Source organism: Amblyomma mixtum, chromosome 3, assembly GCF_055824585.1.
Source record: "Amblyomma mixtum isolate Tamu chromosome 3, ASM5582458v1, whole genome shotgun sequence".
In the NCBI taxonomy this organism is placed as follows: domain Eukaryota; kingdom Metazoa; phylum Arthropoda; class Arachnida; order Ixodida; family Ixodidae; genus Amblyomma; species Amblyomma mixtum.
The window spans coordinates 315358484-315377479 of NC_143014.1; the positions used below are offsets into that span (position 1 = coordinate 315358484).

An 18996-nucleotide genomic window follows, 5' to 3' on the forward strand; every position below is an offset into this window, starting at 1 on the left:
TGCAGACGAGGCTGCTCGAGAAAGCAGACCTTACGTATGAAGACGCTGTACAAACTGCACTTGCCATGGAAGCTGCGAAGAAAGATGCCGGCGAGATAGCGAGCTCAAGCCGAAGCGCGCTTCCCACTTATTAAAGGTGCACTGAAGAGGATTCTGAACTTGTCTTTTTGCCGCGGGAACTCGATCTACCCGTTCCTAGCATTCTTAGAAACAGTGACTTATTGCCCTGTGTGGCCGATTTCCCCAATTAAATCGAATTAACGTACGGCTCCCGCCTTTTTTTTTTAATTCTGCCTCGTACGGTGGGCGGAGTCAACCAACGCGTGGAGCACCTTTCACCCAGTCCCGTGGAGGCTTTCCTTTCGCTTTATTTTGTTTTTTAGGTTTTCATGAATAAATAGTTTCATTCACAGATAATATAGCCGCAAAATAAGCCCGAAGAAATAAAAATACGCGCGGACTATTTTCTACTACGGACTACTACGTATTACTCCGCCGGTGGCAGAGCGGCAAGCCGCCACGGGACTGGGTGAAAGGCGCTCCACGCGTTGGTCGACTCCGCCCACCGTATGAGGCAGAATTCAAAAAAAAAGGCGGGAGCCGGACGTTAATTCGATTTAATTGGGGAAATCGGCCACACAGGGCAATAAGTCCCTGTTTCTAAGAATGCTGGGAACGGGTAGATCGAGTTTCCGCGGCAAAAAGACAAGTTCAGAATCCTCTTCAGTGCACCTTTAAGTCGCGGCATCAAAGGGGCGTGTCACATGCTACCGCTGTGGGGACGAACACCTCGCGTCCGTGTGCAAGCACATCAGTAGTTCGTGCAATTACTGCAGGAAGCAGGGACACATTGCTCGAGTGTGCAACTCGAAGAAAAAGCACGCTTCGTCACGGAAGGCAAAATTCACAAAGCCACATGCGTCCGCGCCTCCGGCTCGCAAAACTTCGTGTGGAACTCATCCAGTCAACACTGTTGACAACGACGTTTCTGCCGACGTGTTTGACATGTGGCCAGTCAACACCGTCGCGCCGTCACCACCCTTCACCGTCACAGTCAGCATTTGCGGTAAGCCGCTCTGTATGGAGCTGGACACCGGTGCGAGCGTTTCTGTCATGGAAAAAAATCGTCTTCAGGAGCTGCTACCGTTAGTACCTGTCATGCCGTATGATGTACTCCTGCGAAGCTACTCGGGTGAGCTCACACAAGTTCAAGGTAGAGCAGATGTCACAGTGCAGTTTCGTAACAGAAAAGCAGTGCTACCTTTATTCCTGACTGGGAAACGTTCGCCTACACTTCTGGGCTGGAACTGGATTCGAGAACTGGGCATTGAGATTGCTCGCGTGGAAGCAGACGTTCATGCTGTTTCTGATGTTGAGGACCTACTTCAAGCGTTTCCTGAGGTGTTTGAACAGAGCCTGGGAACTTTCAAGGGTCCAGAAGCCACAATCCATGTTCCACAAGATGCTGTACCAAAGTGTTTCAAGCCACGGCCACTGCCCTTTGCCCTGAAGGATGGGGTGTCACAAGAGCTTCAGCGCCTACAGAGGGAAGGCATCCTGGAGCCAGTCACTTCTTCAGCTTGGGCTGCACCAATTGTTCCAGTGGCCAAGAAGGATGGACGCGTCAGGATTTGCGGAGATTTCAAGATTACCGTCAATCCAGTGCCTGTGATGGAAAAGTATCCAATTCCAAGAATTGAGGACCTGTGGGCCATGCTGTCAGGAGGTGAGAAGTTCACGAAGCTGAATTTGAGGGACACCTACCAGCAAATAGTTCTTGACAAAGAATCTAGAAAGTATGTCACAATCTCCACACACATGGGATTATTCCAGTATACATGTCTTCCTTTTGGCGTGTCATCGGCACCAGCCTTGTTCCAAAGGGAGATGGAGAACCTTTTCCGAGGGCTGCCACATGTTGCTGTATATTTCGATGACATCCTTGTCACTGGCTCGAATGACTCGGAGCATCTTCGCAACCTCAGTGCTGTCCTATCTAGACTTCGTGATGTTGGACTTAAGATGAAGTTCGACAAGTGTCATTTTTTCGTCCGACAAGTTGAATACCTCGGGCACATCATAAGCAAACAAGGCCTGTCTCCAAGTTTGAGCAAGGTATCTGCCATCCTTCATGCACCTGCACCCCGGGGCGTCAAGGAGCTTCAAAGTTTTTTGGGACTTGTGAACTTCTACAGGCGTTTTCTACCAAACCTTTCCGGGCGCCTCCGCCCTTTGCATTTACTTCTCATGAACGAGAAGAAATGGGTGTGGGGAAAAGAGCAAGAAAATGCATTCAATGCAGTGAAGCAGTTATAACATCCGCTCCAGTCCTAGTACATTTCGACCCAGGGAAGCCACTGTGTCTCAGCTGCGATGCCTCACCGTATGGGATCGGCGCAGTTTTGGCACACCGAGAATCTGATGGTCGAGAACTGCCCATTGCTTTTGCCTCCAGATGTTTGTCTCGTGCAGAGCAAAACTACAGCCAACTCGACAAAGAGGCATTAGACTTTGTATTTGGTGTTGAAAAGTTCCACCAGTACTTGTGGGGCAATCCTTTCACTGCTTATACGGATCACAAGCCTCTACTAGGATTACTGAATGATGACAAACCCATTCCAGTGCAAGCACCACCACGACTAGTCAGATGGGCATTGAAACTTTCTGCATACAAGTACAAGCTTGTGTACAAGCCTGGTCTGGACTTAGGTCATGCGGATGCTCTCAGTAGGTTGCCGTTGCCTGCAAACAACGTGGATCTACCTGCACCTGCTGAAATGATCATGCTTGAACAAGCATACCCAGGACTGTTGTCACCTGCCATTGTGGCACAAGCTACAAAAAAGGATCCATTCCTGAGCCATGTAACTCTTGCTCTCCTGCGAGGGCAAAAACTTCCAGCAGGACCAGAAGGAAATCCATTCACAGCAAGGAGCAGCGAACTCAGCCTCCACGAAGGTTGTTTGCTGTGGGGTTCCCGAGTTGTTATCCCAAATTCTTTGCAAGCCAAAATCCTAATGATACTTCATGCAGGGCATCCTGGCATTGAGAAAAGCAAGACAATTGCCAGAAGCCACATCTGGTGGCCGGGAATTGATGGAGACATCGCTAAGAGTGTAAAGAGCTGTGAAACCTGCCAAGCTTATCTGCTTGCACCGCAACGCATTCAGCACACGCCATGGCCGTTTCCACAGAGGCCCTGGTCAAGGCTTCACGTTGACTTTGGGGGCTCATTCTTGGGTCATACATTCCTGGTCATTGTTGACGCCTATTCAAAGTGGGTCGAAGTTTTTCCAGTGACGTCAACATCAGCGGATGCTGTTGTCAATGCTTTGCGAACAACATTTGCGCAGCATGGACTGCCGGATCTCATAGTTTCCGACAATGGGCCTGCTTTTGCAAGTGAACAGTACTTGGAATTCTTGGCACGTAATGGAATACGTCGCATGCTTGTGCCTCCCTACCATCCAGCTTCGAATGGTACGGCAGAGCGCGTCGTACAGACTGTCAAGAACAAGATCAAGAAGAGTGGATCTGGATCTTTCCAAACCCAGATTTCGCGGTTCTTATTTCATTACAGAACCACGCCACATGAAGTCACAGGCAGAGCACCGTGTGAAATGCTCATCGGAAGGATGTTCAAGACAGTTGAAGCAGAAACTACAGGCCGATAAAGAGTGTCGTTCTTCTCCATTGCCGAATGTGGGAGACAACGTACTCGCAAAGAACTTTCGTCGAGGGCCACCGTGGGTACCCGCACGTGTCACGAGCACCACAGGTCAGTCAGCAGCTACAGTCTGTCTCAGTGACGGTACTCTCTGGCATAGGCACGGTGACCACCTACGTCCTCAAGTCGAACAAATCATTGAGCCAACCACTGAACTATGGAGGCCTGGACCTACTGAAACACAGGGCGTTTCCAGCCACCCATCAACTGAGTGTGACACCAGCTTGGCTGTTTCTGTGGACTCTGACCTCACCGTGAGTGCTACTAGTGGCACAGAAGAGACAACTGTGAACGTGACTGGTGGTACAGAAGAGACTGCTATGAACTCTCCCAAGTCAGCGTGCAGCACGCCTCAGTTGCGAAGAAGCATGAGAAGCCGCAAGCCAGTGCAGCGCTACTCTCCATAATGTTCTTCTTGAACAAACTAATGGGGGAGGACTGTTACAGTTTCGGTTTCATGTTTGTTTTGTGGCGCCACCCGGTGCCGACGGGATAGAACTTGCGAGGCAGCAGGCAATAAAAAGGACACAGCTCTAGGAGCAGTTGTTCGTTGCGCAGTGGAGCGCGGTGGATCATCGTCCGTTTCTTCGAGCCTAGCCATTGACGGCGACCGCCGAGCCGGCCCGCCTCTCGGCATTGCTCGGTCCACTAACTCGTTACAACAACCTATACTGCTAACACAGATTTGTTGCATCACATTGCATGATTGCCTGTGCATTTATTGTTATCGTCAATTGCCGCCACCCTAGTCATCAGTACTCCCATAGCGCACTGCAAATATTTCCAACTTTTGAAAGTGTCAGAGCTCCTGTTTTTCAGTTTGTGGTCTGCATCATGCAGTACTGTTTGTTTTTTTATCAGGAAAGCACGTTATAGCAACTTAATGCATTTTTCTTCGTGCAGTGAACTGAATGGTTCTACACAAGGCTCCTATGCCTACAGTGGCGCACGTGAACAGCTCCGTGTATTTGTGCTTCTGTCGCCAACCTCTGCTTTGCTTGTTTCCCAACAGGCGGAAGCAGGCACAATCAGCATGGTGCTGCCACCACCCAACATCACCGGTGACTTACACTTGGGCCATGCATTCACCGTCACCACCCAGGATACACTTGTGCACTGGTATGAGCAAGTTCTCTGTTCCGAAAGACCACTGGCTATGGGTATCAGATGTACAAATCTCATCACTGGCAAATGGAATACGTATCTGAGATGAGGTTGCGTGGCTGCACAACGCTGTAAAGCTTATTAGGTGCCTTTGTATGTGTTTAGATGTCACATTTAAGTGCCATCATAGTGTGTCTATGACCTTACAATGCCCTGCATGCCAGCACCGTTAATTATCAGAGGAAACATGGAAGAAGTGTGAAAATTGATAAAGGCGGTCAAGGTGAGCAAATGACGGTATGGGTGCTGGACTGTGAACATTCTTCACCCATCAACAAAGCAACCAAGGCCACTGATAACTCGGAACACTATGTTTTGTTTACTGTCGATGCCTCTGGTTAATTACCACTGCAGCTGCTTGTCATTGTTTTGCTTCTGTACTCTGTCTCTTTCTCTCTGCTTGCACTGTGTCTCACTCAGATTGGGCCAATCCAGTCATTTTGTCTGTCCATTATGCGTGTCTGAAGGCTCAGTGTTTTCATCACATTCATATTATTTAGCACAAACGACAGTGCGAAGGAAAGGGAAAGGTGAACGTGGGCACTACTGACAACTGATTTATTGAAGGTTGAACAGAGTGGATTCCAAGAGAAGGCAAGCATAGCAGGGGCGGCAGAAGGTTAGGTCGGCGGATGAGATTAAGAGGTTTGCGAGGATACAGTGGCCGCAGTTGGCAAAGGACGGGGTTAACTGGGGAGAAGTCATCATTAGGTTCTCAGTAGTCTTACCGGTCTGTGCTTATGGTTTTTGAAGAGAGTCTGCTCTTGAACAGTGCAGTAAGTTAACATTTACAGTACCATCAATGTTTGGTTGTACGACTCTCGTTCAGGAACTTTTTTGGTTTTAGCAATCACGGTGGTGTGAAGTGAATTGAAAAAAAAATGGAGATGAGAAAAGGATTGGTTCCAATTTTCAGCCAAACTTCATTGAAGTTCACAGGCTGCAATTCCATTCGCAGTCAGCTATCAAGACTATAAATATTACTAGCTTTCTCGCTGCCAATCTTACCTCTACCTTGAAGGATATAATAAGGGGCTAATAATGCTTTACCATTTGCAGCCATTAGTCGGCTCCCAATTGACATTAAAGAATTCGACATCTAAACTTTTAGCTTTCTGTGCCTTTTCCTACTGCACATGTAGTTTCATCATTTGGAGCTCTTCCTGGACATGCTTTTTTTCGCTTCGTTTTCTTTTATTTTCTTTTTCTTCCTGTTGGGAAGCGCAAAGTCAGTCATGGTGCTAGTTTCATGCTGTTCATTTATGGACTCATCTTACGGTGATTTTTGTGAGGAGGGGCCATATTGACAGTACTATAAATCATTCTTTTTCTCACTTCATTGTTTTCAGAACGTAAGTTCGTTATATCTGGAAGTAAGGTGCGAATATAGCACAATTTCTTTTTTTATCACTGCTGCTGAAGATAGTAGCTGTAGCGACGTTCACCACCGCACTCGCGAGCTGTTAGGAGAAGCCAACTTTTTGATGACCTCGGGGCAGCATGGCTTGGCAACAGGCACGCACGGGTGAAGGAGAGGGTGGGCGTGAATGTGGAAAGAAGGCCGATTGTGGAGAAGGAGAAGGTATTGAAAGATTTGTGCAGAGCAGGGAAGCAAAGAAGGGTGAACAGGCAGAGCACTAGGCAGCACTAAACACGTAGCAGCGGTCGCACGGCGATGACAGTGGCAACCGCTGCATGCGTTGAAGGGCAACTGAAGAGGTTTGAGAATTCGGTGAGCTTAACCCTTTATGAGGCGTGAAAAATCTACTGATGGTTTGTGCACAAGATTCTCCCAAATAAATTGTACAACATGTATGAGCCACCAAAAAATTTATTATTGCTTGTAAAAGAATATTTTCAGAAAAATGGGCGGGACAACACTTTTCCCATTGGCAACTTGGCGACATTAGCAAAGGTGGGACATGCGCTGTCCCTCTGCAGACATTGGCGTCGATCTTTTCTGTCTGTCAGCATTATCCCTGCCGATGGAAAGGCTCAAAGCAAGTAATGCAAAGAGGCACTTGGCAGGCTATGCATAGAAGCTTTGTGCGCTTTTCCTGTGACACCGTCGAGCACCATCGGCACCTTTTGCGCGTAGTGGTGGTGCATGGGAAGTGCCCTTGGCCACTGAAGCGAACATCTTTCGGCACCCCGCTCATAACTGAGCAGTTCTTGCTTCCTCGCTTGTGAAGCACTAGGCTGCGCCGACCTTTCCGAAAGCTCCTTCCACTGATGAGCTGTCTTCCCAGCATGACCCGAAAGAGCAGGTATGCGATGGTGTTCCTGTAGCAATGCTGGATGTAAGCGTTGACAATCGCTGCGTCAAGAATGAAATAAAAAATGCGACTCCACGACCTATTGGAGCGCCTGTCTAGTGGATACGCATTTCTTTTTTGGTCGAAGCGATCCACCCCTCCCATCCAGAGGTTGTAGTCGCACACTGCTGCGGGGCACTTGACGGCTTTTTTATGTCCCTGTGGTGTAGTTCTCTCGACTTCAACGTCTTGACAGGGGTCATGATAGTTCGACATTATGTGAACGTGCTTGGTGTCCCGCCACTGGTAGGCGGTAACATTCTTTTTTCTCCTCCAGATGTATTCACCACGGTCAAGCTTGTTGTTCACCTTTACTTCTGCTGGTAGGTCCTTTCGATGTGTGCGATATGTACCGCAAGCTAAAACATCTTTGTCACGGAGCTGCTGTAGCAAAAAGGTTGAACTGAAGAAATTGTCAAAAAATAGTTGACTTCCTGGTGTTGAGATCCCTTCTGACAATGACAAGACAACATGTTCTCCAAGTGTTCTCTTGCTTGGTCGCTCCTGGTGCTTACCTTGGTAAATTTCAAACTTGCATAGGTATCCTGTGGACGAGTCCGCAATGCACCACGCCTTGTACCCGCGTTTTATTTTGGGTTTCATAGGCATATACTGCTTCATAGAGGATCTTCCCTTGAATAAAATCATACTTTCGTCGACTGCGAGATGAGATGAAGGCGTGTACTCATTACGAAAATTTTCATTCATCTTCTCGATGAGCGGCCGAACCTTGAAGCAGCGGTCATACTCTTTTGAACCTTTCTTTGGCATCTGCGTGTTGTCATTCAAGTGCAAATGGTTTGTGATTTGTTGAAATCTCTTGTGCGGCATGACCGCAGCGATTTCTTTCACGCAGAATAGGCTGTCAGAATTCCAATAGAGATGTACCTGGTGCATAGGATTGGCACTCATAAGTACCAGCATGCCAAAATAGGACTTTAGTTCATCGGGAGTGAGTGGTATCCAGCTCCGTGTTCCTTCCTGAGTGGCATAAAGATTGGTATGATGAACTATGTGATTCACCACTTCGTCGGTGAAGAAGAGCTCGAAGGCATTCAAAGCCGTGCTCTCCGACGATAGCTTCGCAGAAAAAGTCGGCTCAGTGTCCGTCGGCATCACATCTGCTGGTGTCGTCTCCCACTCGCCTTCTAATACAGAATCATCTGCAGCAGCTGACGAGCCAACAGTTGAGCCGCAACGCCTTTTCTTCTGCTTGCCAGTATACACTCTCCGCGTTTCTTTCTTACGTTTTACAGTAGGAACTGGAGGCTGAACATCATCACTTTCACTGTCATTTTCGCTTTGAAGATCACAAGGCAGCTCTTCACAAGATTCTTCACTATCATCGTTGCTTGCACTTTCAAGATCCGGAAGCCTGAAGTGTAGATCAAGGGCCTCCTCTGCAGTCAGATTCCTCTTCTTTCCTGCAGAAACAACCGGCAACAATTTATATAGGCCCCAAGGTTACACATGAATAATAACCGTGCAGCACGCTCTGTCAAATTATTTGTGTTTTGGTGATACATAGCAGCACAACATATGAACGAGAATAGCAAAACCGACTTTGAAAATGTCTGGGCATGAAAATTATCTCTCAGGGGGGTTGTTAGGCCTAACCAACCACCACTACGTTCGGAATATTTGCATGCAGCTCGAACAAATTCCTTAGTCTCATGTCAAACCTGCCTACAATTGATCTAAGCGCATTACAGGAGTGCAAGATGCAGTTTTTGCACTTACCGGACATCTTTTTTATGGTGATGGAGCAAGCAAACTCACGCACTTCATGAGCGACGGCACCGAAAAAAACAAGGCAACAGAAAAACAACACGAGCTACTAGCGCCACCTACCAAATGAAGCAAAAACTTGAAAAATAGTTGCTCTATCTTCTACATGATGGCGCTACCCATTTCTGTGGGTCTACATATTTCCCTCTGAGCAGTGGAGGCAGTTTTTGGTTAAGGTTTCGGGCGGGACATACATGTCCCTATGGCCGACAAAGGTTAAAGGCGTAGAATCCGTGAAACCTGTAGTTAAAGCATTCAAAGCCTTTTGGGGCTACGTAATCGCCGATTAAAACGGCGACGGTCTTCAGGCTTCTCTTCAACACACACCACCGAGGAGGGGGGGGGGGGGGGGGGGGGACATGACAACGTCATATATGGTAGTCGATTATTTCCAAAACAGAAGTGATTGCTTTTAAGAAAAACAATGCCACTGAAGGCAAAGCCTGTGAAGCGTTGTTTGCCGCATCCAGTGACGCACACCGGGCTGTGGGCGAAGGCAGTGAAATTACAAATCCCGCCTTCCACAGCGTCACCGCCAAGCTTCTCCTCACTTCTCCGACGCTGTGAAGAGAAGTGTGAGAGTTAATCGGTGATTACGTCAACATTTTAAATGTTGGCACAAAAAAAAAAACTTGGCATGCTTTACCTACAGGCTTCATAGATTTGAATCCTTGAATATTGTGGAATTTTGAAAAAGTGGTTCAGCTGCCCTTTAACGCTGCGGAGGCTTCGCTGCGGTTTGTAATGTTGTGCAAATTTGTGAAGTCTTGTCTATCAAAAAAATGTTGGTGTATCTATTGCGTCAATATTTTTGTGTGCCATCTTCATAGTCTTCCAAGCCCTTGGTGTCTTTTCTCTAGTTGGCTTGCACAATAATATGTTGTCACGCCATGAGGTCTCTCCATGAGTAGACAGGAATTGCATGGGGTGACTGCAACGAAAATAAGTGCGATATAAAAGTGATTGTGTTGCACTGCAAGGCATAGCATATGCCCTTGCCTTGATCCAGGAGTACGCTTTCACTGCTTGCATAGAAAGTCACAGGTTATGCTCGAGTGACGAGCAGACTCATGGGTGTGGCTCAAAAAAACTTTTGTGCACAGCTATCACCTTCACCTTGATATCTGAAATTTTCATGATACATAGTGACCGTAAAGTTGGTAAATTATCGACGATTTGATGATTTCTCTTGTGCATTGCTGTAGCAAGGCTTCAAACAGGGCTCCACAGCCGCCACCACAGCTGCATCGTAGCTGCCAAGAAATGGGAAAACTGGAGAGTTAGAGAGCAGCTTGCCACTGGAACATGCATGAGCAGCAGGTGGAAAGTACTGCCGGGTCACATTGCACCGAACGCTTGTAGCTGGGGGAGTGCTGAGTATTGGCTGCGTCTAACTGTGTGTGTCAGTTTCCTTTTACATTTTTGGTCCCCTGACGTAATGGTATCTGAGCGGACTGCCCTCAGAGGCCTCTCTGGGCCAAATTGAGGCCTGCTTCAGAGTGCCACTTGGGCTGACCCTCGTGGTTCTCCGGGAGTATAAATGAATCAGGTGACCCCTGGCTTAACTCTCTCTCTACAGCAGCTCGGGATTCCACCCTTTGGTGCATCGCTCACAAGTGGAGTCTGGTGGTAAGCTGTCGCGGCATTGTGCAGGCAGCGGATGTGTGGCAAGCAAGTCGTTTGGGTCCCCGGGTGTGACCAAGCGGGCATCTCCACCCAGTGTCGCCCACACTTCGCGCACTTTTACGTGGGAAGTTCCCTGACACCCTTAGAGCGTGTGGGGGTAGCGGTCTCGGACTCAAAGGAGATGCCCTCGACTCAGTGTGGCAAACTCAGCGGAGACCAGCTACCAAGTGACAAGAGGTTTTTGGTCGTTTGGTGCCCAGCTTTCGCCGGTCGCAAGCCAGAGAATGGGTCACAACCAAAGGTTTACAAAACAAAACAAGGTTTATACAGCGATGAGACGATACAGAGGATTTCACAATCACTAGTACAGACACATAAAAAGTGATTAATTGAACAATGCAACACATGCAAAGTTAAACTCGAGAGAGAATGCAATACAAAGGCAATATTGCACCTAAAGTGCACTAACTCACGAGAGAGAGGTAAACAAACAAAACACAATTTGTTCACCGGGCACTGCGGCAGTCCGACGACCAGAGTTCCACGACGATGCCGTCCCGCAGACTGGCGAACATTGCCTCGTTGGTCCGATGCTGGCCGAGTGGTGTTTTCCCGGGAGTCGAACGGGCGCGCTTCGATGAAGCTTAAACGGCGGTCCGGACTGACTGATAGTGGTTAACGCCTTCTTTTATAGGCTCGCTTCCACGTCTCTTTGGTCTACGCGCCAGAGTAGGCGCGCACATACACTTAGCATCGGCAGTGCTGTCTCCCTTCCCTCTTCTCACCGGCCGCGCGTCCCCATTGGTCAGAGTACGGGGATCGCATCTCGAAGTTTCGAGCCTGTTCTGGCGTGGCACCGTCGCCGACGGGCGAGGGGGACGTGTCTTAGTGCACGCAAGGCTTCCCCCTTTTCCCCCGGTCAGCGGTAGAAGCGACTCGGATGTTCTAGAGAAATCTTCGGCATGGATGACTCATTCCCTCGGCGCACGCCGCGTCTGTGAGCGGTGGTGGAGGGGAGAGAGAGCCACGCGCTCAGCGGGGTTTTCCTTCTCCCCCGTTCGGCTCGCGCCGGCGAGACGCCGTGCGCGCGGCGGTGTTTTTCTTTGTTTGTTCTGAAAAATGCGCCGAATTTTCTGACACTGCCCCTTCCTTTAAGAATATTGTGCAACAATATTCACAAATCACAAAATTTGCGCGCACATGCATGCGCTCACAAAGTCAAGGGTGAATGCCGAAGTACACACATCAATATCTTGATGCTTTCAAATACATAACACAGTGCAATAGACAGGTTGCCCTTCAAAACTTCACTTCAAAACAAGCCGCATTTCCGCGGTGCAATTCGCGCGCACATGCATGCGCTCACAGTCAATGGCGAAGGCCAAAATACATACATCAATACAATGATGTTTGCACATACGAAACTCAATTCAATGTTCACAATGCACATAAAAACACACCGCGATTGGGCAGTACATTAACACAACATTGCAAACAGGAGGCACACAAGTATGAGGCATACTTTTGCTTATACTTCCCCGTTCGGCCTACACAGTAGGTTCGGAACAGAACTGTTTCGCTCAAGCTTTCGGCCGCACTCGTGGTTCTCTTCCTTACGCGACTCCTTCGCTCTGTCAATGTTTGCCTCTGTCCTTTCCGTCCTGAGAAATTCCTTCATATCGCACGCGTACAAAAAGGTTTCGGGGCGGCATGCACCTGCGAACAAGACAATCGACAGGTTCCAAGGCACTTGCATCACAACGCAGAGGCTCACGATAAGAACCGGTGTGAACACACTCTTGGTCACCTTCCCGAATTCGACAGTGCGGCAGGAAAACAGCCGAAGCAATGTGCCGATCAGCACGAGAATCATTTCCAGAGTGTGTCTTGCGCTGAACTTATCAGAAATTCTAGACACGTTGTTTCCGCGTGTCCTTCTTTCGCTTTTCCTTCCTTCCTTCGGCATTCGTGCTCCGTTGCGGCCACTTACTGGCTTATCCGCCAGCTTCTCACAGCTGCTTACTTCGTTCCCGCCTGTTTTTTGTGAAAAGGGTTTCTCTTGCGCGGAACGTTCCTGCGCTACATTTTTCCGTTCTTCCTTCTTGCGTGATTCTTTTATTTCCTCCTTTCTTGCGCTAGCTCGCTCGCGCTTCCTTCACCGCTTTTTTTCCTGCCGATCACTGCGACGCTCTGATGTGCAGGATTCGGATTTTTCACCCTCGCGGCGACCGTCTGGGTCCGTGGGAAATTTTGCCCCCTTGATGTTATCCAGTATAAGGTCGTATATGGGGCATTCCATGCACAATGCAGTCAGTTTTCCGCTGTAGTACGGAGTCTGCACCTGCACTCTGGCTTCCGGTAAGCGCTTAAAGGAGCCGTCTACTAGCCGCACAAGGCTCTTCGTTCCAGTGAGATCCTTATCTCGCACCAAGCCTCGCTTTATGATGACCGCGCTGCTTCCTGTGTCTCGCAGCACTGAAATTCTTTGCGGCCCTACTTTCCCTTCCGAGACAGGCATCCTGTGCATTCCGGCTTCGGGTCGCGCGTTCACAACGGGCACCTTCTTGCCGTTCTTCAGTTCAACAAAGCCGTTTTCGTCTTCTTCCTCCAGGCATCTTGAATTTAAACGGAGTCAGCGGGTGCTGACCAGGGCTTGAATGTTTGTTCGTCATTGCCATTCGAGATAATGTTGCGCTCTCCATTCCCATTCAGTTGGCCTACACAGAAGGCACGATCGCGTTGAAAATGGACTCCGCTGATGCTTGTAATCATTGATGTAGCTTGCTTTGTTAGCTTTTGTTCTTTGGATTACTCGACTAGAGCTGAATCAGGTATGTAGCAGCATCAAGAGCACTCTGGATTCGAAGCCGCAGTCGTGTACTAAACAACGACATCTGTGTAATTAATTAATTGGAGCTTTCGCTGATTTTTTGCACGTCTTTGGCTCAGTTTTCCAGTGCCCTCTGTGTCATGTTCCATGCGATTGATTGCAGCGATCACCCAGAGAACATGAACCAAATAGGTTCATAATCGAAATTCATATTCAAAATTTCGAATATCCGCACACGCTTAGTTTTCGCTTTTCACATGGAGACCATGAAGAGGGCATGTCACATGAACAAAGAATGAAAAAAAAACCACCACTGGCTAGCAACATCATTTTGGCTTTTGTGCACTTAGAGATTACTGCAAGGCCTGCTCGCTTTGGGAAATGATCTCATGGGACAGAGAAGTGGCATGCCCATGGGTTATGAATGGTGCCTTTCTTCTTGTTCAAACACAGTACACCGAAAATATCTTTATGGTGAGTCATAAAAAGAGTGTTTAACATCACAGCTCCAGCTGAAAAAAAACTGTGGGAAGAGACAGTGCTGTCCATGTCTCCTCACTTGTGGTTCAGTTTGGTTGCATCTTTCTCAAAGTCTGATCATCCTGTTGCGCAAGGTTGTACAGAGGCATTCAGTTGAAATGTCATTCACATCGGCAGGGCACTGAAAAGATGTTCGATACTTGCAGATGCCTTTGAAACATGGGCTTACATATCCTCCTTGTGTAAACAAAACTGTGCTAGCAGATATTGCTCTGGGTTAGCAAATTTTAGGGCGGACTGCATGAAGTAGCTTTTTTTCATTATTGTGGCCAATGCAGCTGCACTACATGGCAGCTCAGGAGACCGCATGCAGTCTCATTGGTGTTTGGCTTTGCTGTCTTCTCACTCGCATAGTGGCAGCTATCCTCCATGCAGACAGCCTTCATCAGCAGCGCCACCTTTGTACTTTATGTTTGAAAGATAGCTACGGTGACGAACACGCAAAATGAGTTTTAACAGGTGATCACCCAGAAGCACTGTGTTGAAAACACCAGTGCTGATGGACATTTAAAAACTTGTACGCTGAACATGAAAAGATAGGCGTCGTTGATTCAAAGCCATTGGGACTGCGATAAATATTTGAATTAATTGGGTTTTTGAATTAATCAAACATGGTAAAAAAGATGGGACTGAGCTGAAATACTCTTTTGTTGTGGGAACGCGCTACCCTTTACTGGGTGAACTTTGCAATTACTGCATACTGCCTCATAAAAGCCTACCCCCCCCCCCCTATTTGTAGCCCTTGCTGGCAAAAGAAAAAAAAAAGATTACTCCAAATATAAGTCTATGCATTCAACCCCTCCTCCTCTCGCTTTGGGGCCCTGCTGGACCCTGTTTTGTCGCGGCACGCATCCAACTCAATTCAATAAACACGTAATGATGCGATCACAGGGACACCAGTTTGAAGCCAGTTGAGGTCAAAAGCAAGCAAACAGTGCTCCACCCTGCCTTCCAGACTCGTGTCGCCCAGTTGTCTAGCGGCAAAAAAAAACTGCAAACGGTCCTGTAGTTACAGTTTTCGGCACGACACATGCCTTGGAGATTATCGGAGTTTACTCTTGCGATACTTACCCCTGGTTCGAGGAAGCAACTGTCAGCGTGAACAAGCCATGTAAAGGGCACGTAATTCCAGTTTTCTTTAGCAGAACAATTTACATACGAATTTACGTTTTTTTTATGCCTGAAGCCCCATGCATCCTTGTGGGAAATGGCGCCGGTCCGGGGCACTTACCACCTGCCGTTCCTCCAGAACTGCCTTGGACACTGCAGATAGGTCAGCTACACTTATAGGTCAACCCCCCCCCCCCCCCCCCCCAGTTTCGGATAGTTGTTTTTCTGAAGAAAGGTCGACGGCACTTAGGAGATGCCGGTAACCTAATCCACTAACCACTGAACACCACTGAAGGAAACAGCTCAAGGCAGTGTTGCACGCAGGCTACCTTTCGCGGGACAAGCACTGGCACGCTTGTGCTGGGATTACTGGGGCTGGGGTGCTTCACATACCAAGCATTGGCATTTGATCGGCATTGCTTTGCTGCGTCACCTGGCGGCTTGTGGGGGTCGTTGCTTCACCGGTTTGGGGCCAAAGTGGGATTGGACTTTCCCTCATAGCATCCCAGATCTTTGAGTTCACTGGGCTTGTGTGGGCCACCGCCTCGAATTAGCCAGTCTAATTTGCATGAGAAGGTACAGCACAGCAGTTCTTAAAATTATCGAGGATTTCGAATTAAGATTCTAGGAATTATCAAGGTTTTACTGTCGTTTATTTTCCTGGACCTTGCTTTAGGGACAATTCTTGATGCTACCATCTCAAGTGCTGACTACTAAAGAGTCAGCATAACTGCCATGCAAGCAGAGCAGATGAATATAGCAGCGAACCTCCTGTGCTTTGCCTCCTTTTGTGTGTGCTCCAGTACTTCTGGCTTGACAAGCTGCAAGCCGGCGAGGCACTTGCAGCAGTGTGGGTTTCTCATAAGCACGTGCCTTTTGTCTGTTTGGAAATGGCGCAGCCTATGAGTGAAGCAGTTACAGAGGCCTTTGTACGGCTCTTCGATGGGGGCCTTATCTACCGGGACAAGAAGAAGAAGAGAAATCTTAGGCGACCCTCAATGGATCGTTTGAATGTGTTAAATCATTATATCTGAGGTTGACACATGATAGTTCGTTATATCCGAGGTTAACACACGAAAGGATTTTATATTCAAGGTGACATACTAAGGTTCTGTATATCTGAGGTTAACCAACGAAATGTTGTTATATCAGAGGTGCCATAGTATGGTTCGTCATACCAAATGCAGCACAGTAATTCTGTTCATAGTCCAGTGGGCAGGTTGCCACCGTGGCGGGTGGGCTACTCACAGATGGCGGTCGCCATTTCCGCCTGCACAGACCCCTCTAATGCCAACGCATTAATAGCGCGCATTGCACGTGTATTTGCTACGTTGTTTATGTTTCTTACTTGATATGCGCAGCGGATATCGGCAGCGGCAAAGCCTACGTCCACTGTGCCCGCCCGGAGTCTGCGACGAGACCGCCCTCGAATCCGCTGTTACACGGGAAGCATGCCTCGCGGCATGCCCCTGTGGCGCCGGTACACGAGGACTGGAACGGGAACGCCGCTACCCCGAAGAAAGCCAGTGGCGTCACTCCTGGACCAGCACCAACATTGTTATCAATTAGTGTTATGGAAATTGGATTATTAGTCTTAACGGAATTCTAATTTGTTAATATGCCAAGGCTGTGTTAAGGCTATGTTAACGCACGTTGCGTCCAAGATCCACTGGCTGAAGCTATACGTCCAGAGGAACTACAAATTAAATTAACGCATTAGACACTACCTCGAAGGCCTCGAGCCGACGCTGCGAAGCCTGGCTTTTTGCACCAGAGCCGGATACCACTGGGAACGCCGTGTTTCGCGCGTTTCACGGACAATGTGTGGTACCGCGCCGTGATGTCCGCCTGGCCGCGCAGCGATGACACTTTGGCCGAGGTGACGTTCATCGACTACGGCAACGTGGAGGTTGTGAGCATCGCCGAAGTACATGTAGTGTGTGCGCAGTGCAAGGCAATGTGTCCATTGTACAAGAATAAAGAGATTTTAATAGCCTTGTGTAACGTGTCGTACAAACTTTGTATGTCTAAGACAGTACGTTTCGGAAAGGCCATAAAGCTATACCCTTAGTGTAACCGTAAGTATAACCTCAAGCTAAACGCCGAGCATCGCCGCAGCTTTTCGCTTCGAGATATCCAGGCTTAACCTTAGCTAAGCCACGGCCAATTTTTTGTGTTCTAAATCCTGAAATGCCATCGTTCATTCTGAGGCTACGAGCTCGCCAATGACACGAGCCACCCGACTGTTACTTCAACGTTTAGTTACGGAGTGCTAGTTTATTAAATAACCAATTAGCTTGATTATTAGCACGTTTCTCAAAAGGTCTTTCTACTGAAACCACCTATTTATAGGAAATTTCGAAAGTGCTCACTTATACATCCGGTAGAAATAGCTGCCAACATACTCGTTCGTATGCTGTTGGTGTCATTGGCCAAATAAAATTGCGCGTACTTATAAGGGGGATTGACCATGACCAAGCGGTGACTACCAGTTTTGTTGATTGCATGCGGCAGAGGTCGATATACAAAATTTGAGCACCTAAAATAAATGTCGCACTTTATTAAATTTCTAGATGTAAGGAACACAAGGAAAGAAGAACATGAATAGTAATAATAGCATAACGAAAGCTTGTGATGGAAGACTGATTCTAGAGAAAAATTTTGAACTACGGAGCAAACATTCCCGCTGGTACGTCCAAACGTAGAAGCGCCAAGGAACAGAATAACCACCGAAGACAGGCGCAAACTATGTTTTCGAAGAGAACTTCTAACAGACTCCTCTTTAGCGATGAGTAGCTATGTCATAACAAAAATGATCTGCTGTTTCTGGCTCTGCAAAATATGGTCACAATGTGGAGATCGCGAGACCAGGTCTGTAGCGGTAAAAATCTAGTTTTGGCACACGGCAACATGATCGCGTGCAGGAAACTTAAAGTTTGCGAAATCGCCAAGCATTGCTCCAAGGGAGCCGAAGGTGCTGAAAATCATTCAAGGAAGTGTGCGCTGATGCGCCAAATTCTGACATTAATGTGTATGTACGAACCCGTGCCGCCGTGATGAACGCACGGGTTGGAAGAGGGTCAGCGATTGGAGCACTCAGGGCTGCCTTTGCTAAAGCATCAGCTGGTTCAATGAAATGAAGGCCCTGTGTCCAGGGGCCTTTATTCGAAATAGACGAAAATTTGTTGGGCCACTGCGCCGATAGTAATTGTGTTTGTGACATTCTATTAAAATTGTATGAACGGTGGGCTACACACCTGTCAGTAATTAAGGAACCTACCATATCTTAGAACGGGCTTCAAAAAGGGAAGAAAAAGTTAAAAAGTTAACTGTTCAATATTAGTAACCACCCTGCTAGTTAGCAAATCTTAGCTGTATTCTGATGTAATACACCGCTGACAATGCTATGCCAAAAAAGTGCTCTTCGAACACAAAAGGCCTATTTTTAAAAATCCTGCCAATCCTTAGATGAAACACCCTGTATGCTGTATACGCGGTTTTGGTTCTTGTTTCTATTTAGTGAACTGACAAGTCTTGTCTTGGTAGGTGTTCACTTTGTAAATGGCTGCTATACGTGCCATGTGACTGGAGGGTATAAATTTATACATTGGTGTCCTCGTATAAAAAAAGGTCTTTTCGTTGGTTGGTTGACCTCAAATAAAATGGCACAGACCCACTACGGGGCTGATCAAAAAGAGAGTACCGCAAGCTAACTCCACTCATTGTCTGAGAAAAGCATTCTGAGGACAGCCACGTCGAGAGAACATTCAAAGTTACGGTGGCCGACATCGTCAACGCGCGCGCCACGGAGAACCGCCCCTCTGGAATCAGTCTTATCTCTAGCGACCAACTTCAGATATTTTCTTGTTCACTTATTAAACAATTAGTTCAGAAAT

The 18996-nt window shown here is 47.8% G+C and overlaps 1 protein-coding gene across 4 annotated transcripts in view; it reads left to right on the forward strand.

Moving 5' to 3' along the window:
- LOC149355673 (uncharacterized) overlaps positions 1-17023 on the forward strand; it is a 29769-nt gene extending 12746 nt beyond the window's left edge. For 2 of the 4 annotated variants that reach the window (XM_089583984.1, XM_089583982.1), the window contains 2 exons: positions 4740-4846; positions 16000-17023. In XM_089583984.1, coding sequence (XP_089440110.1) covers positions 4740-4846; positions 16000-16010 — 118 coding nt within the window. In that variant the 3' untranslated portion in view covers positions 16011-17023. The remainder of the gene's footprint in view (positions 1-4739; positions 4847-15999) is intronic. The other 2 variants (XM_089583980.1, XM_089583981.1) reach the window with 1 other exon arrangement.
- Positions 17024-18996: the final 1973 nt, after the last annotated feature.